At 42.5% G+C, this 17898-nt stretch overlaps 1 protein-coding gene across 1 annotated transcript in view; it reads left to right on the top strand.

Annotated features, from left to right (window-relative positions):
• rabgap1 (RAB GTPase activating protein 1) overlaps positions 1 to 17898 on the top strand; it is a 196353-nt gene that overhangs the window by 96272 nt on the left and 82183 nt on the right. The window contains exon 12 of the mRNA XM_043720124.2: positions 796 to 889. Coding sequence (XP_043576059.2) covers positions 796 to 889 — 94 coding nt within the window. The remainder of the gene's footprint in view (positions 1 to 795; positions 890 to 17898) is intronic.

Below are 17898 nucleotides of genomic sequence, written 5' to 3'. Positions count from 1 at the left end.
CCTGCCAGCGCCCGGCCTATATCCCTCCAAACCCTTCCTATTCATATACCCATCCAAATGCCTCTTAAGTGTTGCAATTGTACCAGCCTCCACGACATCCTCTGGCAGCTTATTCCATACACGTACCACGCTCTGCATGAAAAGGTTGCCCCTTAGGTCTCTTTTATATCTTTCCCCTCTCACCCTAAACCTATGCCCTATGCCCTTTGAAAAATAAATATTAGATTTACCATGCAGTAGTTGTAACAGAGGGAACATAAAACTACGAATGAGATGTTCAATAGCATATATGTAATATGGTTATATTTAATATGCTACGATAAAATATTTGAGCAGGAAAGCAAAATTTGATTAATACATTGGCACATAGTGTATGAATGAACATAGAGTATACAGAATAGGGATGGACCTATTAGCCCTTCGAATTTGCTGTGCTATTCTGTTACATCATAGCTGATCACTACTCCAACACCATTTTCATCATTATTCCTGTATCCTTTGATTTTACTTTTACAACTGGATTACTGATCCCCTACAGCCTTCTGAAGCATGGTATTCCAGAGATTCTCTGCCTTTTAGAAATTCCTCCTTATCTTGTTCTTAAGTGATCACCTCTTTATTCTGAGATGGTGCCTCCCTTGGTTTAGGATGCTGCAGCCAAGGTAAACATCCTTCCTGCATCGACACTTGATTGCTGTAAGAAATTTGTATGGTTGAGTGTGATCACTTCTTGACATTTATTTTTGTAGACTGTGAAAGTAAGTTATCTTCAGTCAAATCTATTGCTCTTTTCAGATAATGATGAACCTCTTCTGAGTGGCTCTGGTGATGTCTCCAAAGAATGTGGTGAAAAAATTCTGGAGACATGGGGAGATCTGTTGTCTAAGTGGTGAGTAGCAGAAATAGTTTTCCTATTGTGAGATACTGTGAGAAACAGTATATTATAGTTCTATCATTTGTAAAGTTGGAGTCCTCAAAATGCCGAATTCTGTTGTCATTTTGATCTCTGCATCTTTACAAATTAATCAAAATTATCACTTTGAAGATCATGGCAAAACTTCTGAATTTACACTCACCATATGTGCATGCTGCCTGTGTATGTACCCATCTATCTTAAAATGAGGTTGGTGACCTTTCAGCAATCTAATTGGCTTGTTGGGAATCAGTTTAGCTCAGTTGGCTGGATTGTTGGGTTATAGAGCAGTGTGATGCCAACAGTGTGGGTTCAATTCCCATCACTGGTTTGAGGTTACCATGATGAACACTTGTTCTCAATCTTTTCCCTCACCTAAGGTCTGGTGGCCCTCAGATTAAATCACTACCAGTTGGTTCTCTCTAATGAGAGAGCAGCCCCTATCGTCTAGTAAGACTATGGCGACACAACAACAAATTTGCCTGTTGTAATTACTTAATTCTGAAGAAGACTTATGCCACACTCAAAATGGTTAACTCTGTTTTTCTTTCCGCAGATGCTTCTAGACCTGCTGAGTTTCTGCAGCATTCTCTAACTATTTGATTCATGGGCAAGGGAACATGTGTTTGTAATTGCCATTGCTCTTCAGTTTGACCCTTTCTTGAATTAGCTCCAATTTTGCTTGTCATTCATTTCACAGCTATTTGACAGTAGCTGGAAGCATGAAGCCAGATTCTTTGTGTACATTGACAGTATCCAGTTCTATTTTACTTCACTGCTCCCCTACATTGTCATGATATTGTCAGATTTCTGGCATCCAGACTAAAGTTGATGTCTTCAGATCCTGCCACAAACTCAGTTCTATCACTTTCCATTTTATCCCTTCCATTTACACTGTCCTAACTTCAACCAAACGTTTTGCAATCTTGGCATCCTCTTTAGCTTTGGGCTGAGTTTCCAACCTTATTCTCTCCAATGCAAAATCTGCTTGTTTTGTGTAATGTCATTCATACTAATTTCTTTGCACATCTTCTGAAACCTTATCCATACTTATTGTCACCTCCAGACTCTTCCCAATCTCCCATCTTCCACTTTTCAATAAAATAGGCACTTTCAAACTGCTCTGGCAACACACTCTTAAGTCCTATTCAAATTATCACCCCTATTTTTGTTGAAATCTGCCGGACTCTGGCTGATCAACAAAGTTCTTTGAAATTCTCGTCCTCTCATTCAAATAGCCTCGTATTGCACCAATGTGTAATTGCTTTCAGTTTGACAATTCTCCCAACAGATTGGCACTCACCCGCCCTGGTTCAATTGAATAATGTAATTTCTTAAGCATTTGAAACAATCTAACGTCTTAACCTATAGACATTGGTTTTAAGTGTTTGATTCCTCTTGAGGTATGTAGCTATAGTATGATCACCACAAACACTGGCAATTCACTTACCTTGTTCAATAATACTTCAATTCATTTAGGTTCCCCATGGATCTAATCTTGTGTCCCTCCCTTCCTTGGCAACATACTGCTGTATGAGAGCATCATCCATGTTTTTGAATCCAGCTTCTGCGAGTGCTGTTGACCATTTTTAACCTCTTTCTTGTTCTTTACTGCCTCTGCTGTCAGATACTCACCCAACAACTAGTTTATAAGAACCATAATTTTCTCCATCTAAACATTGGAAAGAATGAGACCTAATTTATTACTTGGTTTTCAGTAAAACAGCATACCAATTTAACCTTGTACCTCGTTCACACATGTAGCATTAGCCCTTGTAATGCTGCAACTTTGACATCCTGACTGAATGGTTTTACAGTTTGTAAAGTTCACGTACAGCCAAATCTCTTGTTAGTAATCGGTTCACACCAAGATCTCATACAGTACATCATGCAAGTCCTTATTGAGATATGTTGTCTTGCATATCCCCATTTAAAAATTTTTCCTTTTAGCTTAAATCACTCAGTGGTGCCAGTAATCTCTTCCTCAAATCCCATATTTAAAGACAAGGCTGAAGCATTTGCAGCAACCTTCAGCTAGAAGTACCAAATGGTGATTCATCACGGCCTCTTCAGGGGTACCTAGCATTACAGATACTAGTCTTCAGCCAAATAGATTCACTTCATGTGATGCCAAGGAACAGTTGAAGACTTTCAGTGCTTCAAAGACCATAGACCCTGATGACATTTCTGTTCCAGAACTTGCTGCTCCCCAGGCCAAGCTCTTTGATTAAAGTTACAACACTGGTATCTATCTGACAATGTGAAAATTGCCCAAGTATGTCCTGTACAAAAAAGACAGGACAAATCCAACCTGGTCAATTACTGCCCTATCAATTTACTCTCATCAGTAAAGTGATGGAAAATGTTATCAACAGTGCTATCAAGCAGCATTTCCACAGCAATAATCTGTTCAGTAATGCACAGTTAGAATTCTTCCAGGGCCACTCGGCTCCCAACTTCATTTAAGTCTGAGCTCAAACATGGGCAAAACAGCTGAATTCCAGAAGTGAGATGAGTGTGACAACCCTTGAACATCAAGGTCACATTGACAGTGTAGCATCAAGGAGCCCTAGCAAAACTGGAATCATTGGGCGTCGGGGCAAACTCCATGCCTGGGGTCATACCTGGGACATAGGAAGATGGTTGTGGTTGTTGGAGGTCAGTCATCTCAGCTGCAGGACATGCCTGCAGGAGTTCCTCAGGGTGGTGTCTTCAGCTGTTCATCAATGCCTTTCTTTCCACTTAAGGTCAGTAGTGGGGATGTTTGCTGATGACTGCACCATGTTCAGAGTTTGTGACTCCTCAGATACTGAAGCATCCCATTTCAAATATAACAAGATCTGGACAGTGTCCAGGCTCTGGCTGACTAGTGGCAAATAACATTCATGCCACACAAATGCCGGGGAGTTACTATCTCTAATAAGAGACAATCTAACCACCACCCCATGACATTTAATGGTGTTAGCATCACTGAATCCCCTATTCTCAACATTTTTGGGATTACCATTGACTAGAAATTCAACTGGACTCTCCACATAAACATTGGTTAGAGGCTAGGAATACTGGGGCAAATAACTTGCCTACTGACTCCCCAAAGTCTATCCACTATCTGCAAAGCACAAGTCAGGAATGTGATGGAATACACATCACTTGGCTGGATGGGTGCTGCTCTAACAGCACTCCATCCAGCTTGAGAACATCCAGGAGAAAGCAACCCATTTGACTGGCACTAAATCCACAAGCTTGTGTATAATTTACAAGATGCACTGCAGAAATTCATTAAAGATCCGTAGCACTTTCCAAACCCATGCCCAGTTCCATCTGGAAGGATAAGGGCAACAGATATTTGGTACTTGTACGTATCTCCCTTCAAGCCATTCACCATCCTGACTTGGGCATATATCACCATTCCTTCATTGTCACTGGGTCAAAATCCTGGGATTTCCTCCCTAAGGGCATTATAGGTCAACATACAACACATGGACTGCAGTTGTTCAAGAACGCAGCTCACTACCATCTTCTCAAGGGCAACTAAGGATGGGTAATAAATGTTGGCTGGCTAGTGATGCCCATGTCCCACAAGTTTTTACAAAACTCTTCAGTTCCTTCAAATTTGGCCTCTTGTACATTCTTAGGCTGCAAGTTAATGTCAATTCTAAATGGTAAACCCAGCATAGCAGAGTTGACAGGAGATTTAAACAAAATTAGTACAGGTATGTTAGCTATGATTTCACAGTAATTTCTGTTTAAGTCACTTGGCAGGAGTTTTCTTTGGACAAAGTGCTAATTGATCATCAACTGTCAAATAATAACTTTAATTGACTATGCTTTTAATGTTATCAAAAGACTAGCTAAAAGGTTTTCAATAAAGCTATCACCTTGAATAATTACAGACTGTCTTTATTGCCCCAAGATATTGACTCCCAAAAAAAGTTAATTTTCCATGACTGCTGCACTAGAATCCTTTATAACTTAAAGTCTTGGCCTAATTGTGTCTGCTTTAGTGGAAGTAGACCTAGATTTATGTTTACTGGATGTAATTTTTCTCAATATTTGCCTAAAGTTTTGAAAGATGTTTCTAGTTACTGGCTTTCAGAAAGTATTTCAGTTCTGAATTGAGCTTGAGTTCATAACTTGTTAATGTGAAAATAATTATACATAGGTAAGACAATGGCTACATTTGGGGTAATACAACCATCATCTGTAATTAATCATAATGCTGCTATACTTTGTTTTCCTTAGCCATTCTGTTGCTAACTTCAATTTGTTTAATATGACGAATTATTCTTGGCAAGTGGGAAGGAAGAAAAGGAATGAAGAATTCTTGCCTTCATGTATTAAGTCACTAATTAGCATGCTGTCAATAAGAAGGACTTCATTTGCAACTATTTTAAATTGAAATTGTAAAAACCCTGGTAAATATCTGTATTGCTGTATAAGGTTGAGACTTCCTGTGAGTGTGTTAGCATCCTTCCATCTATATAAGATGATAGCCATGCAGGAAATCCATTGGGAATGCAGTAGTTCCATGTGGTGTGCTTTGCTGATAGTATTCGATCCCAGAGAGCCAGGATCTTCTGCATATGAGATGATTGTCATTTGTTTTGGATTATTTTTGTGAGGTTTGATTTTGAAAGATCTTTACCTGTGATTTTTATCATTCTATGAGATGCTACGAATGTGTTGCAAACAAAAAAAAAAAATTTTTTATTCATTCATGCAGTGTGGGAGTTGCTGACTGGGTCAGCATTGATTGCCAATCGCTAGTTGCATACTGTCAAAGAATAGTCTTGCATAAAATTCAAAAATTAAATAGCATATCTTATTCATCACTACTACATTTAGAAAGTTAAAAAGCAGAGACTGTTGTGATGAGACCACGTCAGTCTTTTCAGTGCCTCTCCTCTGTGCCCAACTAGTTTCAGCTGTATTAGCCTAGTTGCATTCTCATCAATCTAATTGTAGTGAAATAATAACTAACCACAGCTTTGCTCACCAATGCAGCACCACTACCTCTGCAATCCAAAGATAGATCCTTGATCTTTTCCTGTTTCCAGATCTTTTCATGTTGCTGCTTGGCTCTTTTGTTCACCAGTACAGCTCACCTGCTTATAAATCTTCATTTAGTTCTAGATTTCATTGGCTAGGACTGCACTAGAATAATCTCTGAAATGCTCTGTAAACTTGAGATTATTTAAAACTCTGCCCATGGTTTATTTTAAAGCAAAGAACTGTGGATGTTGAAATCTGAACTATGGTTTATTTTATTTGTTCATGCAACTTGGTTGTTGTTGACTGGGGCAGCCTTCATTACACATCCTTAACTATCCTCGGGCGGGGGGGGGGGGGGGCGGGGGGGGGGGGGGGGGGGGGGGGGATGAGCCACACCATGCAGACGCCACAAAGCTGGGTGGGAGGGGTGAGTGGATGCCGAGATGCTTCAGTATAACTTTGACAAGTTGAGCAAATGGGCAAATGCATAACACATGAATTAGAATGAGGATATGTGTGGTTATTCACTTTGGTAGCAAAAACAGGAAAGCAGATTATTATCTGAATGGTGATAGATTGGGAAAACTGGTAGTGCAACAAAACTTGGGTGTTGTACACGAATTGCTGAAAGTAAGCATGTAGATGCAGCAGGTGGAAAAGTAGGTAAATTGTATTTTGGCGTTACAAGAGGATTTGAGTGCAGGAGCAGGAATGTTGCTGTAATTTTGCAAGCCTTGATGAGACCAGAGCATTTTGTGCACTTTGGTCATCTCACCTGAGGAAGGATGTTTTGGCTATTGAGGGACTGCAATGAAGGTTGACCACGTTGATTCCTGCAATGGAAGGGCTGTCATAAGAGAGACTGCATCAGTTAGAACTATGTTCACTGGAGTTTAGAAGAATGGGGGGAGTTATCTCATTGAAACCTATAATATTCTAACAGGACTAGACAGTAAACACAGGAAGGATGTTCCTGATGATGGAAGAGTCCAGACCAAGGGTCACAGTCTTAAGCCATTTAAGACTGAGATGAAATATTTCTTAACCCAGAGAATGGAGAGTGTGGAATTATCTGCCACAGAAAATATTGAAGCCAAAATGTTGAATGTTTTTGAAAAGGAGTTAGAACATAGAACAATACAGTGCAGAACAGGCCCTTCGGCCCTCCAATGTTGCGCCAACGTATGAAATATTCTTGGCTCGTTCCCTCTACATAGCCCATCATCCATCCATGTGTTTATCCAAGGATTGTTTAAATCTCCCTAATGTGGCTGAGTTAACTACATTGGCAGGTAGGGCATTCCACGCCCTTACCACTCTGAGTAAAGAACCTGCCTCTTACATCTGTCTTAAATCTATCACCCCTCAATTTGTATTGTGTTTCCTCGTACAAGCTGACGTCATCATCCTAGGAAAAAGACTTTCACTGTCTACCCTATCTAATCCTCTGATCATCTTTTATGTCTCTATCAAATCCCCTCTTAACCTCCTTCTTTCCTATGAGAACAGACCAAGTCTCTCAGCCTTTCCTCATAAGACCTTCCCTCCAGACTAGGCAACAACCTAATAAATCTCCTCTGCACCTTTTCCAATGCTCCCACATCCTCCCCTAAATATGGCGGCCAGAACTGTACGCAATATTCCAAGTGCGACCGCACTAGCGTTTTGTACAGTTGCAGCATAATATTGCGGCTCTGGAACTCGAGCCCTCTACCAATGAAACCTAACACACCGTATGCCTTCTTAACAGCACTATCCACCTGGGTGGCAACTTTAAGGGATCTATGTACATGGACTCCAAGATTCCTCTGCACATCCATACTACCAACAATCTTTCCATTGACCCAGTAGTATGCCTTCCTGTTAGATATAATTTTGAGAGCGAAAGGGATTTAAGGGTACTAGGTGAAAGCAAGAATAGGGTACAGAGTTGGATGATCAGCCGTGATCACATGAATGTCTAAAACCTGCTTACCATTTCTTCATTTACCTTCTTGAATTGCTGTAATGGGGCAGCACGGTAGCACATTGGTTAGCACTGTTGCCTCACAGCACCAGAGACCCGGGTTCAATTCCCGCCTCAGGCGACTCTGTGTCTGCACATTCTCCCTATGTCTGTGTGGGTTTCCTCCGGGTGCTCCGGTTTCTTCCCATAATCCAAAAAGAATGTGCAGGTTAGGTGAATTGGCTATGCTAAATTGCCCGTAGTGTTAGGTGAATTGGTAAATGTAGGGGAATGTGTCTGGGCGGGTTGCACTTCGGCGGGTCAGTGTGGACTTGTTGGGCCGAAGGGCCTGTTTCCATGCTGTAAGTAATCTAATCTCAACTGGGTTGTAGTGACACCAACAGTGCTGTGAGGAAGGGAGTTTGGGGATTTTGACCAAGAGACGGTCAAAGAGAACAACAGAATTCCAAGTTAGGATGGTGTGTTACTTAGAGTGGAACCAACAGATGGTGGCACTCCCTTGCATCTGCTATCCTTATTCTTCTAGGTAGTAGACGTCACAGGTTTGGGAGGTGTCATTCAAAGAATCTAAGTGCATTTCTGCATTGCAACAGATGGTATATGCTGCTGCCACTTTCCCATGTTTGGACCAAGGCTGTAATGCAGTTAGGAGCTGTACCCAAGCCAAGTAGGTTATTTCTTGATGAGCACTGCCTGATAGCTCAACTCCTTTCATTGCTTTGATAATTGAGAGTGTACTATTAGAATAGTAATTGTCTAGGTTGGATTTGTCTTGCTTTTCTATGGACATGACCTGCCTGGACAAATTTTCACATTCTTGGGTAGATGCCACCTCCCAAACCTGTTGTACTGAAAGAGCTTGCTAGGTTCCAGAATATAAATCTTCAAGCTTATTGCCAGAATGTTGAGGCAAATTCATAACTTTTGCAAATGCTTCAGTCTTGTCTTTTACACTGGTGTGCTGGACTTACCTGTAGTTGAAGATGAGAATATTTGTAGAGTCTACCAGCTTTTCATTGTCTAATTGTCTACATTCATATCTGTGGCAGGACTGCAGGGTGTAGCTTGGATCTGTTAGCTGTGGGATCGTTTCATCCTATCTATTGCATGCTGTTTTGACTCCCTAGCATGTAAGCAGTCCTGTGTCATAACTTGGTCTGGTTCATATGTCAGTTTTAGGTATGCCTGCTGCTGTTCCTGGCTTGCCCTCCTGCACTCTTCATTAAACCAGGGTTAATAGTAATGGTAGAGTGCTATGTGGTTGGCTAGATCGGTTGATGATCCGCAGCACCTAGTGGACATCCAATTTTGAGTTGCTCGATCGACTTGAAGTCTGTCTTATTTAGCACAGTGCTGTTCAAGGCAATGAAGTGTCTCTTCAGTATAAAGGGGGACACCTTCTCCACAATGATTATGCTATGAATGTATTTGAGACAGATTTTTGAGGATGAGTTAATTAAATTCCCTCTTACTGGATCCTTCACCACATGCCACCAACCAAGACTAGCAGTCCAGGTCTTTTAGGACTTGGTTAGTAGTGGTGTTACCAAGCCACTCTTGGTGATTTTGAAACCCCTGCATAGAATAGGGCAGCACGGTAGTTTAGTGGTTAGCTCTGCTGCCTCACAGCGCCAGCGTGTTAGGGAACTGGAGCTGGAGTTGGATGAACTTAGGATCATTCGGGAGGCAGAGGGGGTCATAAATCGGAGCTTTAGGGAAGTAGTAACTCCAAAGATGGCAGATAGATGGGTGACAGTGAGGGGGACTGGGAGGAAGCAGCCAGTGCAGGGACCCCCTGCGGCCGTTCCCCTCAAGAACAAGTAAACCGTTTTGGATACTTGTGGGGGGGGGCGACTTACCAGGGGTAAGTAACAGGGCTCAGGCCTCTGGCACGGAGCCTGGCCCCGTTACTCAGAAGGGAAGGGTGGAGAAGAGCAGAGCAATAGTAATTGGGGACTCGATAGTTGGGGGCACAGATAGGCGGTTTTGTGGGAACGAGAGAGACTCACGTTTGGTATGTTGCCTCCCAGCTGCAAAGGTACGTGATGTCTCTGATCGTGTTTTCTGGGTCCTTAAGGGGGAGGGGGAGCAGCCCGAAGTCGTGGTCCACATTGGCACCAATGACATAGGTAGGAGGAGCGCTGAGGATGTTAGGCAGGCTTTCAGGGAGCTAGGTTGGAAGCTCAAAGTTAGAACGAACAGAGTTGTTGTCTCTGGTTTGTTACCCGTGCCACGTGATAGAGAGTCGAGGAATAGGGAAAGAGAACAGTTAAATGTGTGGCTACAGGGATGGTGCAGGAGGGAGGGATTCCGGTATTTGGATAACTGGGGCTCTTTCTGGGGAAGGTGGGACCTCTATAAACAGGATGGTCTGCACCTGAACCTGAGGGGCACCAGTATCCTTGGTGGGAGGTTTGCTGGTGCTCTTGGGGGGGGGGGGGGGTTTAAACTAACTCTGCAGGGGCATGGGAACCCAGACTGTAGCTTTAGGGTGCAGGACCTGGAGTGTAGGGAGGTTAGGAACATGGCATCAATTTCAAAGGAGGGTGCCTGTAAACAGGAAAGTGGCTTGAAGTGTGTATACTTCAATGCAAGAAGTATACGAAATAAGATAGGTGAACTTGCAGGGTGGGTTGGTACCTGGGACTTCGATGTTGTGGCTATTACAGAGACATGGGTAGAACAGGGACAGGATTGGCTGTTGCAGGTCCCAGGGTTTAAATGTTTTAGTAGGGTCAGAGGTGGGGGTAAAAGAAGGGGAGGTGTGGCATTGCTTGTCAAAGATAGTATTACAGCTGTGGAAAGGACGATGGATGAAGACTCTCCATCTGAGGTAGTTTGGGCTGAGGTTAGGAATAGGAAAGGTGAGCTCACCCTGTTAGGAGTTTTTTTACAGGCCTCCTAATAGTCCTAGAAACGTAGAAGAAAGGATTGCGAGGATGATTCAGGAGAAGAGTGAAAGTAATAGGGTGGTTGTTATGGGGGACTTTAACTTTCCTGATATTGATTGGGAAAGCTATAGCTCAAGTTCGTTAGATGGGTCAGTGTTTGTCCAATGTGTGCAGGAGGGTTTCCTGACACAATATGTGGTGAGGCCATACTGGATTTGGTTCTGGGTAATGAACCAGGCCAGGTGTTAGAATTAGAGGTAGGTGAGCACTTTGGGGACAGTGACCACAATTCGGTGACTTTCACTCTAATGATGGAGAGGGATAAGTGTGCACTACAGGGCAAGAGTTATAGCTGGGGGGCAGGGAAATTATGATGCGGTGAGGCATGACTTAGGATGTGTGGCTTGGAAAAGTAAGCTTCAAGGCAAGGGTGTAATTGATATGTGGAGCTTGTTCAAGGAGCAACTATTGAGTGTCCTTGATAAGTATGTACCCGTCAGGCAGGTAGGAAAGGGTCGTGTGAGGGAGCCGTGGTTTAATAAGGAATTGGAATCCCTTGTTAAATGGAAGAGGGCGGCCTATGTAAAGATGAGGCGTGAAGGTTCAATTGGGGCGATTGAGAGTTATAAGGTAGCCAGGAAGGACCTGAAGAGAGAGCTAAGAGCAGCAAGGAGGGAACATGAAAGGTCCTTAGTTGGTAGGATTAGGGAAAACCCTAAGGCTTTCTATAGGTATGTCAGGAATAAAAGAATGACTAGGGTAGGAATAGGTCCAGTCAAGGATAGTAGTGGGAAGTTGCGTGTGGAGGCGGAAGAGATTGGGGAGACACTGAATGAATACTTTTCGTCAGTATTCAATCAGGAACAGGACATTGTTGTCAATGTGAGTACTGAGTCACAATTAAGTAGAATAGATGGTTTTGAGGTATGTAGAGAAGAGGTGTTGGAAATTCTGGAAAGGGTGAAAATAGATAAGTCCCCTGGGCCTGATGGCATTTATCCTAGGATTCTCTGGGAAGCAAGGGAGGAGATTGCAGAGCCATTGGCCTTGATTTTTATGTCCTCGTTGTCTACAGGAGTAGTGCCAGAAGATTGGAGGCTAGCAAATGTGGTTCCCTTGTTCAAGAAGGGGAGTAGGGATAACCCTAGTAACTATAGGCCGGTGAGTCTCACTTCTGTTGTGGGCAAAATCTTAGAGAGAATTGTAAGGGATAGGATTTATAAACATCTGGATACGAATAATGTGATCAAGGATAGTCAGCATGGTTTTGTGAAGGGCAGGTTGTGCCTCACAAACCTTATTGAATTCTTTGAGAAGGTGACGAAGGAGGTAGACGAGGGGAAAGCGGTAGATGTGGTGTATATGGATTTTAGTAAGGCGTTTGATAAGGTTCCCCATGGTAGACTACTGCAAAAAATACGGAGGTATGGCATTGAGGGTGAGTTGGAGGTTTGGGTTAGGAGTTGGCTGGCTGGAAGAAGACAGAGGGTAGTAGTTGATGGCAAAGGTTCATCTTGGAGTGCGGTCACTAGCGATGTTCCGTAAGGATCTGTTTTGGGACCATTGCTGTTTGTCATTTTTATAAATGACCTGGAGGAGGGGTTAGAAGGTTGGGTGAGCAAGTTTGCGGATGATACGAAAGTCGGAGGAGTTGTAGACAGTGAGGAAGGATGTGGCAGGTTACAGCGGGATATAGATAAGCTGCAGAACTGGGCAGAAAGGTGGCAAATGGAGTTCAATGTAGCTAAGTGTGAGGTGATTCACTTTGGTAAGAGTAACAAAAAGATGGGGTACTGGGCTAATGGTCGGATACTTGGTAGTGTGGATGAGCAGAGGGATCTTGGTGTCCATGTACACAGATCTTTGAAAGTTGCCACCCAAGTAAATAGTGCGGTGAAGAAGGCATATGGCGTACTGGCTTTTATTGGTAGAGGAATTGAGTTCCGGAGTACTGAGGTCATGTTGCAGTTTATAAGACTCTGGTGCGGCCGCATCTGGAGTATTGTGTGCAGTTTTGGTCGCCATACTATAGGAAGGATGTGGAGGCACTGGAACGGGTGCAGAGGAGGTTTACCAGGATGTTGCCTGGTATGGTAGGAAGATCGTATGAAGGTTGGGGTTGTTTTCATTGGAGAAAAGAAGGTTTAGGGGTGACTTGATAGAGGTGTACAAGATGATTAGGGGTTTAGATAGGGTCGACAGTGAGAATCCTTTTCCACGTATGGAGTCAGCTATTACAAGGGGGCATAGCTTTAAATTAAAGGGGGGTAGGTATAGGACAGATGTTAGGGGTAGGTTCTTTACTCAGCGAGTCGTGAGTTCATGGAATGCCCTGCCAGTAGCAGTGGTGGACTCTCCCTCATGGGCATTTAAGCGGGCATTGGATAGGCATATGGGGGATAGTGGGCTAGTGTAGGTTAGGTGGGCTTGGATCGGCACAACATCGAGGGCCGAAGGGCCTGTACTGTGCTGTATTCTTCTATGTTCTATGGACCCAGGTCCAGTTCCTGCCTCGGGTGACTGTCTGTGTGGAATTTGCGCATTCTCCCCATGCCTGCATGGGTTTCCTCCGGGTGGTTTAGTTTCTTCCCACAATCCAAAGAAGTGCAGGCCTGTGATTTGACCATGCTAAATTGTCCATAGTATTCGGGGATATGTAGGTTAGGTACATTAGTCAGGGGTAAGCACAGAGTAATGGGTCTGGGTGGTTACTGTTGGGAGGAGCGGTGTGGACTTGTTGGGCCTAATGGCCTGTTTCCACACTGTAGGGATTCTATTCTATTCATTCTGTGCCCTTACTTCCCTCAGTGCTTCCTCCAAGTAGTATTGAATGTGTAGAGTACTGATTAATCAGCTGAGAGTGAGGCAAGAGGTCAGTAGATGGTGATCCTAGGTTTCCTAGTCCATGTTTCACCTGTTGCCATGATTCTCCATGGAGTCTGTAGTCAACATAGCAGTTCTCCTCTTATTGTATGCTGTGATGCCATCTCTGGACGTATTGGCTGGACAGATCCAGGCATGGGGATGAAGATGGTATATCTGGGACATGGTAAGGTTATGACTGTTACTTGACTATTCTGTTACACAACTCTCCCAATTTTAGCGTTAACTCCAGATGTTAATAAGTGTTGACAGCGGTGGATTTGCTCTTTTGGTTTACAGTGCCTAAGTCGCCACCAGGTTGGTGTGTGTGGGTTGTTTTCTCTTTGGAATTTGTAGCTGTTCAATGTAACGAAGTGGCTAGCTAGACCATTTAAGTTGAGAGTTAACCATTTTGCTGTCACGTGTAAGTCAGATTGGGGAGAAGCAACAGATTTCCTTCCCTTGACATGACTGGACCAGATGAATTTGTGAGGTAATCAGCATTAAATGAGCTTTTAATTCAAAACGTTTTAAATTCAATGTCACCATCTGCCAGAGTTCAAAACCATGTCTCCAGAATAATAGCCTGGAGCTCTTGATTATTAATCCAATGACAGTACCCCTACCCCACTATCCCCCCTTAGACTGTCCTAACTCTCTCTCCAAGTTGTCATTTCCCTGTGCTCTGATGACTTACTGTGGATTTCAGCTAAGCATCATCTTGATTTTACATCCTCATTTTTTATCTACAAATGCTTTGTAGATCTCATCTCTCTACATCCTTAGGTCTAATCTCTTCTAGCCCTGCAACCCTCTGAAATATCTGCAGTCATCTAATTTTGGCTGCTTGAGGCCCCCTCAATGGCTCCTCCACTAGTGGCTGTACTTAACTCCAAGCTCAAAGAATTCTTCCCTAATCCACTTTGACTCTCTGCCTCTTTTTCTTCCCTTATACATCTTAAGGCATATTACTTTGACCAAGCTTTTGTTCATCTGTTCTTATGTAACTTGTCAGATTCTGTTCCCCCAGTTCTCCTTTAAATAACCTTCCAGTATCGTATTGTCATTGGGATTTCAAAAAGTGTGGTGACTCTGTGCAGGCATGCAAAATACTTTCTTCTGTTCACTTCCCACTTTTTTGCTTTTATAATTTTTTTTACTATCAATCAGGAGTTGATCTATTTAATATAATGAGAACCATAACAATATTTACAGCGACATCGTGAAACCTTGAGCCCAGAAACAGCACTTTTTCCCCTTTGTTACGCCGGCTTTGAATCAGTGATGTATGATTCTTAGCTCTGAATCATAAATCACTGTACAGCGTAGCACATAAAAATCAAGACTGACACTTCAGTGCGATATTGATGGAGTTTAAGGAGCCAGTGCCACATTAAAGTAATGCCTAATCTCTCTGTTTAGATGGAAGTAAAAGATCCCATTTCACCATTCTCAAGGACAGCAGAGAAATTGTACATGGTTTCCTTATCTATGTTTAACCTTTAACCAACATCACAAAAACTGGTCATTGAATCATTAGGAATGTGATTAAGAATGTTGATGGAATAAATTGACATAACTGAAGCAGAAAAGGCAGTGTGTAGTTTAAATATGATCCTACATATTTGATACTGTAACTAGGCATTGCTACCTATTACAGAACATTAATGGAACTTTAATGATGTAGATGACAAACTGAATGTAGCAAATACAGTGCATGGTTCTAAATTTCAGCAAAATGTCACTTAAACAGGTGTAGCAGTAATATTTCTTTTTATTCCTCACTGATATTTTGAATTTCCTAATAAAGTAATATTTTGTTTAATGTGCAGCAACTGAGTCATTCCTTGAACAAGGATTTTCTTATCTTTATTTAATTTTGAAACTTTGTCAGTTCTATTTCAAGCTGTCCATTATCCAAGCAGACCTTATCCGTTACTGTTTGCATCTCTTACCAGCAAAATTCTCTGCTGACGAGGGATTTTTCACTTCATTCTATAATGTCTTATATTCAGTCAAGTGCAAGTTCTGAGCTCTGCCCTGACATAATTACAGACCTAAGCAGTCAGTTTGCAATCTCTGACCAAAGAGAGTGCTATCAGTTGATTCACTATTACAGCTGAAGATGATAATTATGTTCTGATGAACAGTTACCAGACTCGAAACATTACTCTCCCCATGGATCTGTCCAGACCTACTGAATTTCTCCAACTTCTGTATTAGGTCTCCAGCACCTGCTGTTCTTTGTTTTACTTTATATAAAAATTGTGAATTGCTTGAACAGTTCACTCTGAAATGTTTTGCATACGGAATAAATTTCACTGACCATTAGTTGTAAGCGCATATAGCAGCTTTTGTACAAGCACAACATTCCACAGTTTTAAAAGAAGAATGTATGAAATAGCGTTCTTCATGTGATACAGTATATCTAGATTCTTCAGGGGTGAGGCAGAAAGTAAAATTTGACACTGATGGACATAGTTTTTGGTGATCTGTCCCAATATCACTTTGTCGGAGAAATTCCTAAGGAGCATTTTGAAAGAACAAAGATGTTGAGAGGTAATGATATTCTAGGCTTTAAGGTCTAAGCAGCTGAAGGCTTGGCCACGAATAGAGCAATTAAAATCAAGGCCTCTCAAGAGGGCCAGAATTAAATTACTGTTAATATCTTGCAAGGATTGCAATTATATTGGCACAGTGACTCAGTGGTTAGCACTGCTACCTCACTGTGCCAGTGACCTGAGTTCAATTCCAGCCTTGGGCGACTGTCTATGTGGTGTGTGCATATTCTGCCCATATCTATGTGGGTTTCCTCTGGGTGCTCCAGTTTCTTCCCACAATCTAAAGATGCGCAGGTTAGATGGATTGGCCAAGCTAAATTCCCTGTAGTGTCCATGTATGTACAGACTAGATGGATTAGTCTTGGGAAATACAGGAATATATGGTAAGAGGGTGCATCTGAGTGAGATGCTCTGTGTAGGATCAATATGGACTCGATGGGCCAAATGGTCTGCTTCCACACTGCAGGGATTCTATAATTCTACGTGGCTGGAGAAGATTGCAGATATAGAGAAAGTTGAAGTCATGGGGAAAATTTGAAAATATGGCATTGCTTGGTAGTTGGTGTAGGTCAGAGGACACAGCATTGATAAGTGAATGATACTTGGTGCAAGTTAAGAACATGTTCTACAGAATATGGTAGTCAGCCAAAAGTGCATTACAATAGTGGAGTCTTGAAGTAATGAAGACTTGGATGAGGGGTTTAGCAGGAAGAAAGAAACAAAAGACTAGTGATCTAAACATAAAGACCTAACTCTTACTAACACTGGAAATACTCACCGGTCCTAATCTCTAATCAGCTCTTTGGTTGCTTCTGCCTAAACAATCGCTACTTCCATTACAAAGATTTGAGAGACTTGGTTTTGGCACTCTATCGCAAAAGTGCACTCTTTCAAATGCTAAATCATGCTACGTTGGCTACCTCCAGTGTACTTTTAATCAACCTGTTGGGACATGTTATGAGGTTACTTCAGAAAAGGTGGGACTTGACCCTGAACCTTCTGTCTCAGGGCATATGCTCTACATGTAGCTAGTCATTTGATAAATTTGCTGAAATGTAAATTTAACCCAAAAACGTTTTGTATCAGTAAGATGCTTTTCCTGGTTACCAGTTATGTTGTGTGTATTATCATTAAAATCTTGTGGAACATTCTCTGTTACGGTACAAGCTTAATTTATTTCTGGACCAGACAGATCTCAAGCTGAGCTGAAACTTTATTGCTAGAACAGCACAGCAGGTCAGGCAGCATCTAGGGAACAGAAGATTCGACGTTTCGGGCACATGCCCTTCTTTCGGGCATGTGCCCGAAACGTCGAATCTTCTGTTCCCTAGATGCTGCCTGACCTGCTGTGCTGTTCCAGCAATAAAGTTTCAGCTTTGATCTCCAGCGTCTGCAGACCTCACTTTCTCCTCGAAGATCTCAAGCTGAAATCTGGTTTGGTAATCATGCTTTTCTTTCACTAAAATGTAAGCACACATGCATATATAGAATCCCCACAGTGCAGAAACAGGCCATTTGGCCCAACAAGTCCACACCAACCCTCTGAAGAGTATCCCACCCAGCCCCATCCCCTCTAACCATGTCACCCTGCATTTTCCGTGACTAATGCACCTAACTGGCATATCCGTGAACACTATGGGCAATTTAGCATAGCCAATCACCTCACTTGCACATCTTTGGACTGTGGGACGAAACCAAAGCACCTGGCAGAAA

The sequence above is a fragment of the Chiloscyllium plagiosum genome, unplaced genomic scaffold (genome assembly GCF_037043375.1).
Source record: "Chiloscyllium plagiosum isolate Xiang-an unplaced genomic scaffold, Cpla_swu_hap1 HiC_scaffold_21, whole genome shotgun sequence".
NCBI lineage: Eukaryota > Metazoa > Chordata > Chondrichthyes > Orectolobiformes > Hemiscylliidae > Chiloscyllium > Chiloscyllium plagiosum.
Note: the sequence above shows the minus strand (reverse complement) of the source record. Positions and strands in the feature narration are given on the sequence as shown.